General features: G+C 42.5%; 1 protein-coding gene across 5 annotated transcripts in view; it reads right to left on the bottom strand.

The window, feature by feature from the left end:
- LOC308477131 (WASH complex subunit 2-like) overlaps positions 1–16,561 on the bottom strand; it is a 44,406-nt gene that overhangs the window by 8,242 nt on the left and 19,603 nt on the right. For 2 of the 5 annotated variants that reach the window (XM_081005424.1, XM_081005427.1), the window contains exons 13-23: positions 14,816–14,872; positions 13,471–13,632; positions 12,759–12,877; positions 10,503–10,592; positions 10,095–10,190; positions 8,729–8,815; positions 7,135–7,289; positions 5,878–5,989; positions 4,909–5,040; positions 2,984–3,100; positions 1,808–1,933 (exon numbers count right to left, since the gene is read on the bottom strand). In XM_081005424.1, the coding sequence (XP_080861550.1) occupies positions 1,808–1,933; positions 2,984–3,100; positions 4,909–5,040; positions 5,878–5,989; positions 7,135–7,289; positions 8,729–8,815; positions 10,095–10,190; positions 10,503–10,592; positions 12,759–12,877; positions 13,471–13,632; positions 14,816–14,872 (1,253 nt within the window). The remainder of the gene's footprint in view (positions 1–1,807; positions 1,934–2,983; positions 3,101–4,908; positions 5,041–5,877; positions 5,990–7,134; positions 7,290–8,728; positions 8,816–10,094; positions 10,191–10,502; positions 10,593–12,758; positions 12,878–13,470; positions 13,633–14,815; positions 14,873–16,561) is intronic. The other 3 variants (XM_081005425.1, XM_081005428.1, XM_081005426.1) reach the window with 3 other exon arrangements.

Raw genomic sequence — 16,561 nt, 5'->3', positions numbered from 1 at the left:
TTTTTTACCTTTTCTCACAAAGAGTCACTTTCTGACTATATCCCCTTTAAACCACAGATAGGGAATATTTAGGGCCCAAGGGCCGCTGTCCCTCCCAGGCAGCTTTCTGGGGGCCACATTCCAGAGGTGGGCAGGGCCAGAGGCAAAAGAAGGCAAAGCAGCTGATGCGAGTCTCATCTCTGCACAGTAGAGGCTACATTACTTTTTTTTTTAAGAATAATTTTTTTATTAACCGAACAATCACATCAAATCAAACCAAATTACATAAATTCCAAATTACACAGCCGAATTTTAAATTTTTGTTGGGGGTACCCATATTTCAAGTTCCGAAGGGATCCAATCAACCTCTTGCTTCTTACTGCCGTTTTAATGTCCACAAATCTAACCTTATGATGTTCACAGTACTATCCAGTCCTTTCTTATTATTTTTCCACATCTCTTGTTGTTATTTTCATATATTTTTCCTTTCTCTTTGTGACCTCTGATAGTCTCCGCAAGCTGGTTAGAACAGTTTGTAATCCTGCGTGGATATTATTTTTTTTATCCAGTAGCCATATCCAGACGTTTTCCATATAACATCACTTTCATACATCAAAACAGTCTTAGCGTCATTAATCTTCACCAATCTGCCTCCTTTCTCAAAACCTCTGAGGAGATTCACTAGGAATGCAGTCTGAAAACAAATCCGTTCTTCCTCCCGGCTATAAATCCTTTGGCAAGATGGCGACTCCGAATTAATTGCTGCGCCATTCCCAAAAGCTCTTATTGCTTCTCGGTCTCCATAAAGCATACTTTTGGTTAAAGTTTATCTCCACACAGACCTTAATCATCCTGCTTGGGTCAGTTGAACCGACGGTTCTAATGAGGAGGGGTTCTTGTAAATCACATAGAAGGAAAGTAAAAAAGGTTCCCCCCCCCATTCAGCCCCGTTGTCAACATACCCCGCCTTTGGTGTATCTTCATCGTAAAATATTCCTGTTTCTCCAGCCCGTCGTCTTCTTTCGCAGAGGTCACTTAAATTAGCAGACTTCACTCCTCTTCTTCACTTGAAATATGTGCATTTGCTTCTTTTGTCATTAATTATTCCAAATTGCTGCAACTAGTGCCCGATCAGAGACAGCGTCCAGGAGAGCCGAGGTCCACACGGGGGCATTCTGCCTAGGGCCCTCACCCCCTTCTTTCGAATTAGGGGGTGATTTATGGGCACAGCAGGCAAGGGCAGTGTTCCCCATTTCCTTGGGGCAACAAGGGAGGCTGCCTACTCCCATAACAGCCTCTTAATTACCCTGTGTGGGTCGGAGAGATGGTATTGTTGGCCATCTTCCAATGCGCCCCCTAGTGGCCCCCAGCAGAGGCTACATTCCAGCAATGCAAGGATCTCAAGTTTCTGTACTCTGCCCCTTCTCAACACACTCCTTTCCATTCCCCAACCAGGTAAGCAAGAGCCATTATCACTGCTCAGACACATAATCTAGACAGGCAAAAGCACAAGAAAGGAATGTAGCCCAGGAAGAATCTTAAAGTCCATTTAAACCAGCTTGGAGGCTCCCCACTAAATGGGTGGAGGGCTTCTATGATGCAAGACTCTTCCACAAAAAGACATTGAATTGACTTAAGATTTTAACTGCTGTAATTTTTTTATTACATGCATATGCATGGCCGCCTTGTTAAACTGCACGTAGTCAGCAGGGTTTGAACAACACCCTTTGTAAAGTTTTTCTGCTAGTGCTCCAACAGGAATTTTTCTTTTGGTTTTAATTTTTTCAAACACGAGGACCCACTTTAAAGGTATTTTGGACTGACTGACCTCTTTTTTGCTGCGAGCAAAAAGATCAACATCGGGATCATTGTCTTTCTGCAGCTTATGGCTGAAGAGAAGTTCTTCATCCTGAAAGACGCCTGTGCTCTTGGAAGGGATACTGTTCTCGGAGGGCTGGAAAAGAAGCAAGGCTCAAGAGGCTTTGTGGACTCCTTAATAACTTGAGTTTGTAACCTCTGTCAACTTGTCAACTTATTTCTAAGTCCTAAAACAATTCAATTTTCCAGATACCTGCGTGAATGCACATGACACACTCGTGTACACAACCTCACCACCACCTAGCAGCAGAGGTCTCTTGCCTGCTCCCTGATGTTACTTAAGTAGTACTGATTCAATTTTATGTGTCCTTAAGTAACTATGTTGCTGCTATGTGTTTACAGTGCAGGCATCTTTCTTCATAGGTAAAGTAAAGGGACTCCAGTCGTGACCGACTCTGGGGTTGCAGCGCTCATCTCACTTTACTGGCCGAGGGAGCCGGCATTTGTCCGCAGACAGCTTCTGGGTCATGTGGCCAGCATGACTAAGCTGCTTCTGGCGAACCAGAGCAGCACACGGAAACGCCGTTTACCTTCCTGCCGGAGCTGTATCTATTTATCTACTTGCACTTTGACATGCTTTCAAACTGCTAGGTTGGCAGGAGCAGGGACCGAGCAACGGGAGCTCACCCCGTCGCAGGGATTCGAACCGCCGACCTTCTGATCGGCAAGTCCTAGGCTCTGTGGTTTAACCCACACGGCGGGAAGGTAAACGGCGTTTCCGTGCGCTGCTCTGGTTCGCCAGAAGCGACTTAGTCATGCTGGCCACATGACCCGGAAGCTGTACGCCGGCTCCCTCGGCCAATAAAGCGAGATGAGCGCCGCAACGCCAGAGTCGGCCTCGACTGGACCTAATGGTCAGGGGTCCCTTTACCTTTTAAACGCTTCGTTAGGAACTTTCTCTTACCTGGCATCTTGGCTGTGAGCCCTAGAAGACGTGCTCCCTGACTTGTAGACATTTTCCCAATTGGCCTGGGAGGGCGAAGCCCTGACTGACTCCAGCTACAAAAGCTACTGAACAGACTCTTGGGTTGTAGTATTGTTTAGGGTGTTTTGGTGGTGTTTTTTTTTAAAAATTTTATATTAATTGTTGTATCTTTATTTTTAGGATGACTCCAGTATCACTCACCTTTTCAATTTCCCTCTGTGTCATTTTATCAGCATCCACAGCTTCATTTTTCTCCTCTTCGTCAAATAAGCTGAATACACTTTTAATCCTTTTTTTAACATCTTTCTCCAAAAGGGGCTAAGAGTTATCAAACAAATGTAAGTTATCCACTGGATCTAGAGCAGATTGCGCTAAATGCTCAAGCTAGGTTTAGAAGTAGTTGAATTGATTTTACACCCCATTATCCAGTAATTGGAACAACAAATTAAAAGGTTCCGTCTCTCATTTATTAATTTACTTTCCGTTTCTGTTTTCCCTACCACCATTCTGACAATATGCTCAAGGTAGCAAGAAACTGGCTATTGAGTTGCACGCTTAAGGTGCAAGATCACAACTGCCTGGAACACACAAATGATCATGGTTCCCAAACAAACCTCAAAACTCTCTGAACCTTCAAATATGTGCATTTTTGGCATTTCAAAGGCCAGTCTTCCTTCTCTCTCTCTCTCTCTCTCTCTCCGCCCCTCTCTCTCTCTCTGTACACATATAAATGTACACCTATATGTAGTTGCTGAAAGTCATCTGTATATTACTTAGCAATCTGTAGACACCTTTTTTTAAAAAAAAGTATAGTGACCCCAACATCGGCTGCCTTCCTTGCCAAAAATGGCTACATGGATTGACAGCTGATTTCTATAACTGGAGGTCTTTGGAGAAATTGCTACACAACAATAGCTACCACTTACTTTCATGACCGCTGTCTTCCATTACATATTAATTTTATAGGCAGTTTCATTTTGTCAATTGATATGTCACTTTTGGACTATTTTCACTGCTTTGGCAGTTCCTGTGATCTTGTCCGTGGTTTCTCCCTATACAGCGCTGCAAAGGTTCAGCTCTTCCTCTGTTCCCTCACTGAAACCTCCAATTTAGTCTCTAACTATTACAACCTTCTCTTTCACTCTCACCTCTAAGATTCTGTTTCCAAGATGCTTCACTTGCCTCATATTCACGCCATGTGAAAGATCTCTTTAAACTCCTGCATTGCTTTCTTGCCCACTCCCATATATAATGCAAATTATTTGTCCTGGCATTCAAAGCCTTCTCAACCTTGACCCATTATACAGATATATCTCTGCCCATGACCTTTCCTTCTTCAACTTTGACATCCTCAGCTACCCAAAAGATACCATTCTCCCTTAAACAAGACTGCCTATTCTACCTTACTACCCCTTATTCCTAAAACACCCCTCCCATAATGCCACCTCTCTCTTCTTTCAACTCTCCCCTCAAAGCTTAGTTTATGCTTGAAGACCTTGTTCTCTAAGACAACTAAGCCCAAGTATATATTGCTACACTGGTTCCTACTTTTATCCCCAACATCTCTGCCTAACTACCCCCTGGCCTCTCCCTTCAAAAAAACTCAAGACAGTAACATCCTTGGGGCAAGAGCCTATAATTTTGCTTACGTTACTTTGTATACTGTCCAATGGTGCTAAATATATTAAGATAGCGTTATTAAAATAGTGATCTTCTGCTGGAAGAAAAGATTTTTGTGCCAAAGGTTCCTTGGTTACTAATCACTAATTTACTGATGTCTTTACTATTCATACTACTTCTCTGCCCTGCTCCCCAACAATACCATGCTTTAATATATTATTCTATTAGATTTTATTCTGATAATTTTTGAATGCTGCTTTGAGTCTATTTTAATACAGGACTTGTCCAATACAGCTAAAGCAGGAAGAGCTAATGTCTAGGTCACAGAAGAGGCTAAAAATGGCAGAATATGACTTATTTAGTGAAAATCAAACCAAGTTAACAGGGTCAAAGTTTCCTAAGACCAACTCTAACAATGTGCCCACTAGACTCCACTATCATTGAAGACATACTTGCCAAAGGAATGTTTTTCAGGGGTTTGTTCAACATAAATAGGTTTTCCTTACTTCATCCTTCCTCTGCTGCTCTCCTGCATCTCCTCCTCCAAGATCAGACCTGTGAAGTGTACCAGGTTCACCCAAAGGTCCTGCCTTCTCTTCCACTGGTTTCTTTTGACGTGTTCCCAGCAAATCCTCCTGCTGATCAATAAATGAAAGTTTAAAATCTGAAATGACTTAGAAGGTAAATGTATTTAAATAGACATATGGTGCTTCTGAAAGGGGGGATTGTAAAAAAAATTAAAAATCAGCTGTGTATGAATCGCTGTTTATGACTGATATATACTGTAAATAAAGAAAACCACAATAAAAAAGATCTAACAATGAAGGACCAGGAACTCACCCCTTTCTCAATGGACTTGGAAAACTTGCCAATTTCAACAATGCAAAATGGAGTGTTACAGAATGACGTTCAGTTGAGAATGGCTGACAAGTTTAAGATTTTTTTATAGCAATTCATATGATGATGTTGCTTCTGGTCCATAAATGCTTTTGCCATAATAAATTTGTCAGTATTTAATGTGCGACAAAATTTCATTTCATTTTTGCTGTTTATCTCGGATTTCTCTAAGGAGGGCACTATCTCCCACAAAGCAGCCTAAGGATAAGCTATAGACAGCAGCTGCCTGGCTTTCTCTCCAGAAGCCTCACTGGATGTGTGAAGTTGGGGAACCTGTAGTCAACCAGATGTTGCTGGAATTCAGTCTTCCAGCTGTTGGAATTCATTTCCATCAGTCCCGGCCGGATTGGTCAATGGTCAGGGATGATGGGAGTTGTAGTCCAAAAACATCTGGCAGGTTACAGGTTCCACATTTGTGGTGAAGAGACTAGGCAGGGGGAGTTAGAGCATGTCTCCATCCTTTGAATAGCAGAAATATGTGGGGATTAAAGCAGAGCTGTGAAGCATATGGGGAAAAAGTTGGGAGCAAAGTGTTGAGAAATTCCCACTTTAGAACGCTGTATTTGAGCTGTATATACCGTTACTTCTTGTACACCTGATGGGAGATGGGATGGTTGAATGCTGAAGAATGAGTCTCCATTTACAGCATCTTCTTGGAACAAGAGGGCAGCTTTGGGCGGTTTTCTTTGACTGCAACAAGAAAAAAAGAAGCACCATGAAATCACACAAATCAGATTATCAAACGTTGCAGTTCTTGGTACAAGATCCAAGTCCTCTGACTGCCTGCTGATTACAACAGTAGTAGGATAAGTAATCACGACCCATCCCTGAAATTTAGGCCACTGGTTCCACACAGGGGGACAAACTTCTAGGTCATAAGTAGGGAACCTCTGGCCTGTGGTTTTATGCTTTCATATTGCTGTATATGTCTGTGATATATATTACGATACAGTGGGGGTGGGGGTGTAAGATAGATGATAGATAGATAGATAGATAGACAGACACACACACACGAAGGGTGACAAAACAAAGTATTGGAAAAAAATTAAAGTCTTATTTATTTATTTTTAAAAAGCCTAGTTCATAAAATCCGCCTCCACTCTTTTCCTTTTAAATGATGGGAAAGGATTAGGGGGGAAAATAGAAGAGAATTCCTATACGTTGACCACAGCTAAAGTATTTGTTGCAAAAGAATGTGTAGAAAAATTGTGGCAGTTTGTTGAAATGAGTTAATTTGACTACTGCAACAAAAACAGAGGGATGATAGTTTTGCAACAAGGTGGAATAATTTTGTTAATTAAACAACGAAAGTTGTTACCAGGAATAATTGGTGTATAATGTTTTGAATATTAACATGATGCATAGAAATTAAGTAGGTTTTGTGTTTCAATTCAACATATACTAGTGGTATTTATCACTTAATAATTAACTGTTCCCTCAATCCAGAGCTAACCACAGGCTCAGGCAACGTATGCAAACCAGGACTGTTGTGGGACCCCTATTGTGTATTGTGCACCAGCAACATAAAGTTATGTTACTAAAGTGGCTAAACAAAGTAGTACAGTAGTTATATAGAAAGCACTGTAGTGAAATAAGCCATACAAACCAACACAACAAACTAAAACTGCAAATGTACATTCAAATAGCAAGCAAAAAGTCCAAGCTGCTTCAAGTTCAAAATTCTGCCTGCCTAGGCAGCAGACAGAGTTAATCCACTCTTGCCTGGCTTACTCCTGTGGGGAAAGTGTTCAAAAAAAGCACTATATCCATTGCCAAGGGAAGAACTAGACACAGCTGCTGCAATAGAAGATACATTTCTAATGCCCACATTTTACCTGTCTTTAGTGATAACAAACAAATCTTCTTCGCCTTCTTCCTCAAAGAGGCCTGTCTTAACTGTGTGGCTGGCAGCAGAGGCAGATTTTGTAGGTTCCTTTTTCTGGCTGGATTCAGAGGCAGGTTTGACCTCTTGGCCAATATTCCAGTGGTCCTAAAAATACAGCAATTATTTATACCTTTGTTGTACCAGGGGTTGTCTTTTTAATCGCGTTCCTCAAGTTCACTGGGTTAAGCATGTATGAAGTATTTCTGAACACAGTGACTAACCGAGAAGCTACCAGAACAGTGAAACACAATGACCAAGGAAGTTCAGCCAAGTCAACCCCCCAGAATACTTAGCATTTGCCTTTCTTAGGTGCATTAAATCAAAGCCAATTTAAGCTGTAGCATAGTTCTCGTACGGACATATGAAGCAGTCTTGCACCAAATCAAGTCACTGGTTCACCTAGCCTAGTTTAGTCTATTCAGACTAGTTGTTCTACAAGACCTAAGATATGGGTCTTTTCCTTTTTTATATAAATTTATTTATTTGGTTTTTCAAATTAAAAATTTACAATCACAAACATACAACATAAAGACAAGATTCCAAAGAATCTCCTGGACTTCCCTCCTCCCTTTGTGGGTTCTATTATTAATCATTTCCTCCTGCATCTTTTATAATAATCCTAATCTTTTACATCTCCATCATATCTAAAATTCACCATTAAACTTCAAGTGTTATAAGATATGGGTCTTTTCCAGCTCTGCTGTAAGATAGCCTTTCAGCAAGAGATGTCAGGGATTTAACTAGTGCCCTTTGACAATAATGGCATGTATTCTATCCATGAACTATAGACCCTTTCACGTCTCAAAGCTGATGGGTGGGTGAGCACGATTTGGGGGAAATGGCGTTGTGGACCAATACTGGCCCAGGGCCTGGAGGTTCTCCACCCGTTTTAACGAGACAACATGGACTGTGATGTCTTATACACAATTTCCAATGTTGTCAAGTTATTCTCTCACAAAACCCTTTGGTGTTTGTGCTGCACACTACTTCATAACGGTTCCCTAATTACTCAACAATGGAGCCTGGACCTGACACTTTTAGGAGTACAGAGGTTTTACTACCCAGTTATGTCAGATTCTCAACCTTTGAAAATTTGCAGGGCAGCTTTTCTCTGTCAGACCTTTCCGACAGAAATTCTCTAGATCCCAGATGTTTCTTCTATGTGCCCAACTTCTCATCTTCTGAACAGAAGAACCAGTTTTCAGAAGATGCTGCCTGGAGTTTTTTTAAGAGATGTTGCCTTGAGTTTTGTAGAGGCTGTTAGTTTTGAATATATTTATTATAGAGGATTTAGAGTACTATCTCAGATTTGACAACAACCTTTTTTTTAAATAACTCAGGGAAAAGCCTTCCCATTACGGCTGCTTGTAAAAGCTTTGACTCTGAAGCAGTACAGCTGAAATAAATATCTTGCACAAACAGCTCTGACACATAGCAGCGGAAAACTAAACCTGAGAGTGCAAGTTCTGTATTAAATAATATCACTTTCACTTAACTGAGAGCTATAAAACCAGCCACCCTTTAACAACCTCTGCACATGTTACCTCCTCATCACTGCTGAAGAGCAAACTGGTTGCTTTCTTTACTGGTGGTTTTGAAATTTGTGCCTTAGGCGCAGACCCAAAGAGTCCCTAGAAAATACAAAGGGAAGAGATGGTTACTTTCCCCAAAGATGCAACCACTGTGGCATTCAACGAAAAACTGTAGAGGTAGGTGGGAGCCATGCCCCTCTAGTGTGCATCAAGACAGTCAAGGGTGACCCCCTCCCAAATGTTTCATTGCCTAGTCCTAGGTCCCAAATGTTGCTTTGAGCAGGTTCGGAACCCTTATGTGAGACTGTTCCAGATTTCCATGAATGTGCTCTTTATTGCACAATGTGTTGGAGGCACATCACAATCTGTTTGTGTTCAATTTTTTTCATACAGACTGAGATAGATACTGGCTCAATAGTATTAGGAACCAGAGAAAACCAGGGAAGTTAATTTATTGGACTTGGAGCCAATGAAAGCTGGTGGGCGCCTTCAAGAAAGTGTTTTTATCCTTTTATAGATAAAAATGTTACCCAACTCCTCTTTCATTTCCAAGCAACCATGAGGACTATAAACTTCAGAAAGGAAATTGGAATTCTCAGGATTTTGTACCTATGACTAAATTAAGTACGTCTTACATTCTGTGTTCCAAGATACCCTCTAGACGTGACTTCCCATCAATGTCAGGCTTGTGTAGTGGCCCTAATGTCAAATAACTTGTTTAAGCTCCTGAACAATCAAATTCTGAAAGAATGAAGCTGAGCACTCCGCTGCCCCCCCCCCCAGCTGAAGACCTATATGTCCAATGCTGTATTGGGGTTCCCCAAAACCTTTGTAGTTGCTCTCTGATTGAGATCCTGCAACTTCCATCTGTGTTAAACTCTATTTTGTTGTTTGCTTCATTTCTCAGTGACACCCGCTTTTCTTCCTTTAGGCTCCTTATTTGCTCTTACTGCCCTCTGTGCTCCCAGTTCTTATATCCACTCCTCCTTGTTGAAGTTTGTGGCACACAAGGCCCTTTCCCCCTTCCAGCAATTAATTCGACCTAGAGAGAATCTCAGATGCAGGTACTTTATGACCGGCTGGCAGGCAAAGATGGCACCAATTCCACCAAATGCCAGCGAGTCCAGGAAAAGGAAGAGCAATATTTCCTCATGCTCATACTCCACGGTTGTTGGCTCATGGGGCCAGGCAGTTAATTTCCCCACAAAGAGGTAAGAATGGGCTGCAAACAATTGATGTTTGGAAATCCCCAGTAGGGACACAAATGGGGGGAGATGGGAGAACCACAATCAGCCCACAGGCATTGTGTCATACAGGCCTGCAGCAGAAAGCATACTTTACTCTGAAGTAGAACCTAGTGCTTTCAGGCAACACCTACTTCTTCATCCTCATCCTCAAACAAAGATAGCGATGTCTTTGTTGTCACTTTGCTAGAAGATGAACTCTTTGATTTTGATGGATAAGAAAACAAATCCTGTTGGACAGAAAAGAAAGCTGGCATCAGCAATTTCCACCCCAGAAGTACATTTACTCTTCTGGAATATTCAGCATCAATGGGCAGACATGAAGGGTAGCATTCTCTCTTTGTGGACTTCTGGGAACCTTACCTTTTCCTCCACTACTTGTAGTTTTACTCAGCTGATTAGACAACAAGGGAGGCACAACTGCAGACAATCAACATAAAGGTGGACCAAACATCTTTTGTGGCACGCAGGCCAAATCCACTGACAAGTTTGTAGCTCGGTTGGGTTTGGTGCGAAAGTGAATGGTTAGATTAATAACTTACTTCAGAATCCTCCTCATCCGAAAACAGGCTTTTGTGGCCTTTGGAAAATGTCTGAGTTGAAGACCGGACGTTTTCAGCAGACGGTTGACTCTTAAACAACAACAACAAAACACACGCACACATTTATGTTGATTTGCAAAGGTTTTGCAATTAATCATGCTTTGGAATTGGTTCTCAACTAGTCGTTGACGAATGCCTTGCAACTCAAACATTTTGGCTCCTGAACGCCACAAACCCAAAAGTGAGTGTTCTGGTTTGCGAACGTTCTTTGGAACCCAAATGTCTGACATGGCTTCTGATTGGCTGCAGGAAGCTCCTGCAGCCAATCGGAAGCCGCGCCTTGGTTTCCAAATGATTTGGAAGTCGAATGGACTTCTGGAACAGATTCTGTTTGACTTCCGAAGTACCACTTTAATTGTTTTTCCAATTTTGCTACTCAAAATGTGCCTTTTTCTGCTGTCAGTTTGTTAGCTTTATCTTTGTATTCTTTTTCATCTCTACAAAATACTGCTGCAAAAAAAAGCTGCAAAATACTGCTGCTGCAAAAAACGCCAAGCCTAGAGAAACCCAATATCCATGTCCTGCTCATATAAAAGAAGACTATGCAGAATGTGAGAAGTAAAAAGGCCAAGTGGTTACTTTCTTAGGGAAATTGGAATCATTATTGGTAATTCACTGATCCTACATCCCAAATTGTGTCTTCCAGGAATAAATGCTGACCTCCCTTAAAAATATATGGCAATTTTCCTTTCAGTTGCACTCAAGACTGGTTGAGGAAGGATAGATGTTTCTGTTATTAATGTGAATGGCTGGTATAAGAAAGCTTTGTTCTTAGTTGTCTCAGAAAAATTAATCCATTATCTTTAAGGTTTGAAGGGGACTGCTTAAACCGGAGCTTTCCAAACCGTGTGTTGCAACACGTTCGTGTGTCGGCTGCAGTATGTAGGTGTGTCACACGAACACGCCCCTCGGTCCTCCCAAGGCTGGAAAGGGGTTAGTTTAACCTCTGGTTTGCTAGTAAAACTGAATTACTGTGTCAGAAAATAATGCATGTCTAAAAAGTGTGTCACCAACTTGAAAAGTTTGGAAAGCTCTGGCTTAAACCAATGGATTTGCTGCCACTTGGAGGACTTTTATGATGCACGTAAGCAAACAACATAGAAAGCCACTTATGCTAGTGAAGTTATGACTATCTGGCATTACCTGTAACATATAACTTTGCTTAACTGGTGCAAATCATGCCACCTTCCCCTGATGCCACGAAAAAGACTATGTTCCTCCTTTTCATTTATTGCCTTCTGCCTCACTCTGTTTTGTACTTACCTAGGTTTTCTATTAAGCCATTTCAATAACTTTTTTTGTTCTTCTTCAGTACGTCTTGTGTTATTGTACAGTAGTACCTCAGAGGGATGCGGGTGGCACTGTGGGTTAAACCACAGAGCCTAGGACTTGCCGATCAGAAGGTCGGCGGTTCGAATCCCCGCAACGGGGTGAGCTCCCGTTGCTCAGTCCCTGCTCCTGCCCACCTAGCAGTTCGAAAGCACGTTAAAGTGCAAGTCAATAAATAGGTACCACTCTGGCGGGAAGGTAAATGGCGTTTCCGTGCGCTGCTCTGGTTCACCAGAAGTGGCTTAGTCATGCTGGCCACATGGGCCGGAAGCTGTATGCTGGCTCCCTCGGCCGATAAAGTGAGATGAGCACGCAACCCCAGAGTCGGCCACGACTGGACCTAATGGTCAGGGGTCCCTTTACCTTTACCTCAGAGGTTGAACAGAATCCATTCTGAAAGTCTGTTCAACTTCCAAAACGTTCAGAAGCCAAAGAAGCCATGTCGGACTTTCGGGTTCCAAAGAACGTTAGCAAACCAGAACACTCACTTCTGGGTTCGCGGTGTTCAGGAGACAAAACGTTCGACTCGCAAGGCATTCGGGACCCAAGGTACAACTGTATTAAGATTTACTAGTGCTGCTGTCTTTTTAAAGTCTTGATAGTAAAAAGTGTTGTTGTTTTTTAAACACAGCTTTCTCCAGAGCAAGATCTCACAATCCTTTCAGAAAGAGTAGATTTGTCAGCAGCTATTGTTTTGAATTGCATGCCAGAAATGTCCAAGGAAGAAGCCAATGGTGAACTTAATGATAGCCAAAAGTGGGTGAAACCACCCCTTTCTCTCCCTAGGCTGCTGGATAGTGGAAGATCAATGAACTGAGAATCTGTCATTATTATTATTATTTTTTAAAGTTTATTTATGTTGATTACCTTATCTCCTGCTGTAACGTCTTTATTTTCTTTAGCTGCTTTGTTTGTAACAGTGGTAATGTCAGGCTTTTCCTTGAACAGATCTTCCTCACCTTCAAAGAGATCAGTTGCAGGTTTGGCTGTTTAAAAACAAAAGGTTTACTTCAGGGAAAACGTTAACTCATTAAGAAAGAAGTCAACTATCAAAGACACTGTGTATATTTTATTGTATTTGCAATGGCTATGGCTAAAGCACCATATCATATCATACTCATCAGAAAAACAGTGCATAGTCACAAAGCCAGGTTTATTACTCAATACATGTCAAGGACCTTTCAACAGGAGCTTGTAATTCAAACATATTACAACGGAAGCTTTTCCCATCATTTTACTTTCACACCAACAAAAGCTTCACCTGCTAGATTTATGCATGTTGAGCCACTGTCAAAGGCACAATGCACTAAAAGAAGTGGCAGTCTTAAATATAAAGAGACCTCTGGGTCTACGGCAGTATCTAAATTCAACAAATAATAATAAAGGGTGGCTTTACGTTGCTTGGATTTGCTTGGCATTGCTTGGACGATTAAATAACCAATTGCTGCCACACTTCTCATTCCAAAGTTCTAACCAAAGACTTCTTCAGCACTTCTGTTCCAAGCAAGGCTTTGTGGGAAGAACAAGTTATCAGAATGCTTAAAGGAAGATTCCAAATGAATGAAATGCAGCAGCTTACCTGAAATGAAACTTTTCTTATTCGACTCAAGCTTGCCACCATCATCATCATCAAAAAGCCCAACATCTTCATGTCTAGGTGCTTTATCTGTGACAGGTTCTGCCAGTTTCTTATCCTCTTTCCCCTTTAGAAACGAGGAGGGGCTAAACACGTCATTTCCACCTATAGAGGACATACATTGTCATCTCATGTTTAACTGAAGTTCCTATTATCGTTGAAACTAATTAACTGTTGTTCCGTTTATAAAAGTTCTCTCCAAATCTCCGATGCAAATATCGGACAAGCTAATGGTGACTTCTAGACCTCGCTTTTTAAAATCATTAGGAACATTATCACTAGCTACCGTATTTTTCGCCCTATAGGGTGCACCAGCCCATAGGGCGCACTTATTTTTTTTTGGGGGGGGGGGGGTAAATAAAGAAAAAAAAAATATTTCCCCCTGAGCCCCAAAGAGCAAAGAAGCCATGACAGCGAGTGGGATGGATCCCGCTCACTGTCCTGGCTTCGTTTTTAGCCTTGGGGCTGGGGGTCTGGGAGCGAAGGCGAGGTTGCGCAACCTCGCCATCGCTCCCGGAGCTTGCTGGGCTGGGGCGGGGGAAGCCCGAGCTTCCCCCGACCCGAGCCCACAGAACAGGCTGCTATCCGCAAGCCTTGGGAGCCCAGCAGGAACTTCCGCCGGACTCTCCAGGCTTGCGGATATCTGCCCGAAGCCCGGGGCGCGTCCCGCTGCGCTCCCCGGGTTTCGGGCTGCAGGCTGCTGTCCGCAAGCCTTGGGAGCCCAGCGGGAGTTCCCGCTGGGCTCCCAAGGCTTGCGGATAGCTTCCTGAAGCCCGGAGAGCGAGAGGGGTCGGTGCGCACCGACCCCTCTCGCTCTCCAGGCTTCAGCGAAAGCCTGCATTCACCCCATAGGACACACATAAATTTCCCCTTCATTTTTGGAGTGGAAACAGTGCGTCCTATAGGGCGAAAAATACAGTATTTAACACCAGCAGCGATTAACAAGTAAATTGGAAAGGCAAATCATCATAACTGGATGGGTTTCCAGGAGAACTATATGAATATGCAAGCTTACTGATTCCCAACCCCACTCAGTCATGACTTAACATCACATATAAAACAGCTGGGAATCTCTAGCCTACAAGCTAAATGTGAACTTGTAGCCTTCCAATTTCAGCTCCACCCAGTTAGGCTTTCCTTAGAGGAGCAGATGAGATCAAATGACCTACAGGTGTCCTAGAACTTGCCCTGGAATCCTCTAATGCACAGGTGTTTGCAACAGACACATTGATCTGAAGGTAGAAAGTATAAAAAACACTATTTTAAGTCAGCTCTAGATTACTCATACCTGGAAAGAGAGATACTGCACCAGCAGGAACTTTCCTTGTAGGTTTTGACGATGGCTCTAAAAAGCATATAATGCGGTCAAATTGAAAATGCAAAACATTCACTTCAGAGTTACTTCTGATCAATTATAAAACGGAACACTAGAAGGAGCATTTTTCTAGTAAGTTAACCAGTTTACAAGGAGTGGGGAGGTATAACTCGAAGAAAATACAAGGGAAATCTCACAGGTACAGTTTGTCCTATTTTTACTTTTCTGGCTGACATTAAAGGCTCTTAACCCTCCACTCAGTAGCTGCTTCAAGGGTAAAAAGAATGACCTCACCTAGAACAATGTTACATCCAACACTTTGGACATTAAGACATATGAGGTCCCCAGACCTGTTCAGTGAACCCAAAGAATGGATTGCAACCACACCTACAAGTCACACCCTCTAAGACAATTGCACGTTCAATGTTAACCTGAAGGAGACCTACACCGTATATCTGAATGCATGTACCGTATTTTTCATTCCATAAGACGCACCTGACCATAAGATGCATCTAGTTTTTAGAGGAGGAAAGGGGGAAAGCCCCGTTTTTGGGGGGATCAGCTTACAGTTGTGCAGCTTCTTTTGCAAAGGGGAAAAACCCCTTTTTTGAGGATCAGCTCAAAGTTATTGAGCTTACTTTGCAAAGGGGAAAAATCCTGTTTTTATGGGGTTCAACTCACAGTTCTGCAGCTTCTTTAGGAAAGGAAAGGGAGCCGTTTCTACAGTTTCCAGACAGATAATCTAATCAGTCAGTCAGTCACATGTCACTGGGGAAACAAACAGTCTCTGTCTGCAGAACATTCAACAATGGAGGCCTGGGCAAGGAGCCGGGGCCGGAAAGGGAGCCAGCGATCGACCACACATTTGCTCCATAAGACGCACAGACATTTCCCCTTACTTTTTAGGAGGAAAAAAGTGTGTCTTATCGAGCGAAAAATACGGTACATCCCCCTTCACATCAACACTGAATATGTAGGTACTGGGGACATGGCTGGTGCTCATGATCATTCCCTTCACTGTATACATGGGGGAAAGAGTTAAACTCCTCTTTTATGTCCCTAAGTTTGAGGGACATAAAATGCCCTGCTCATACAGTTCTAATAATCAAGATGGCTTAGATCATATTCAGATACAATTTCTCTCTGAAGTACTTAATCATAGATATTCCCACCACCATCACCCATGGTCTTTATAAATATCAGTATATGAAGACGGCATTCAGCAAACTCACCCCATTCTGGTCTGCTAATAAAGGTGTGTGAAGGAGAACCACAACTCCCACAGCTGACCACAGCAGCCTACATGTGGCTCTTGGCCTCTAATAGCTGCCGTCCTGTGGTGAAATGGGTCAGTGTGGCTGTTAAGCAGAAGATTGGTAGTGGCAGGATTCCTGAATTGCAAGGAGTTGGACTGCAAACTCCTTCCAACTCTACAGTTCTATGATTCTATGAAGTACCGTATTTTTCGCTCTATAAGACGCACCAGACCACAAGACACACCTAGTTTTTGGAGGAGGAAAACAAGAAAAAAAATATTCTGAATCTCAGAAGCCAGAAGAGCAAGAGGGATCGCTGCGCAGTGAAAGCAGCAATCCCTCTTGCTGTTCTGGCTTCTGGGATAGCTGCGCAGCCTGCATTCGCTCCATAACACGCACACACATTTCCCCTTACTTTTTAGGAGGGGAAAAGTGAGGCTTATAGAGCAAAAAATACGGTAAG

The sequence above is a fragment of the Podarcis pityusensis genome, assembly GCF_964106645.2.
Source record: "Podarcis pityusensis genome assembly, chromosome: 5".
NCBI classification, from domain to species: Eukaryota; Metazoa; Chordata; class Lepidosauria; order Squamata; family Lacertidae; genus Podarcis; species Podarcis pityusensis.
Note: the sequence above shows the minus strand (reverse complement) of the source record. Positions and strands in the feature narration are given on the sequence as shown.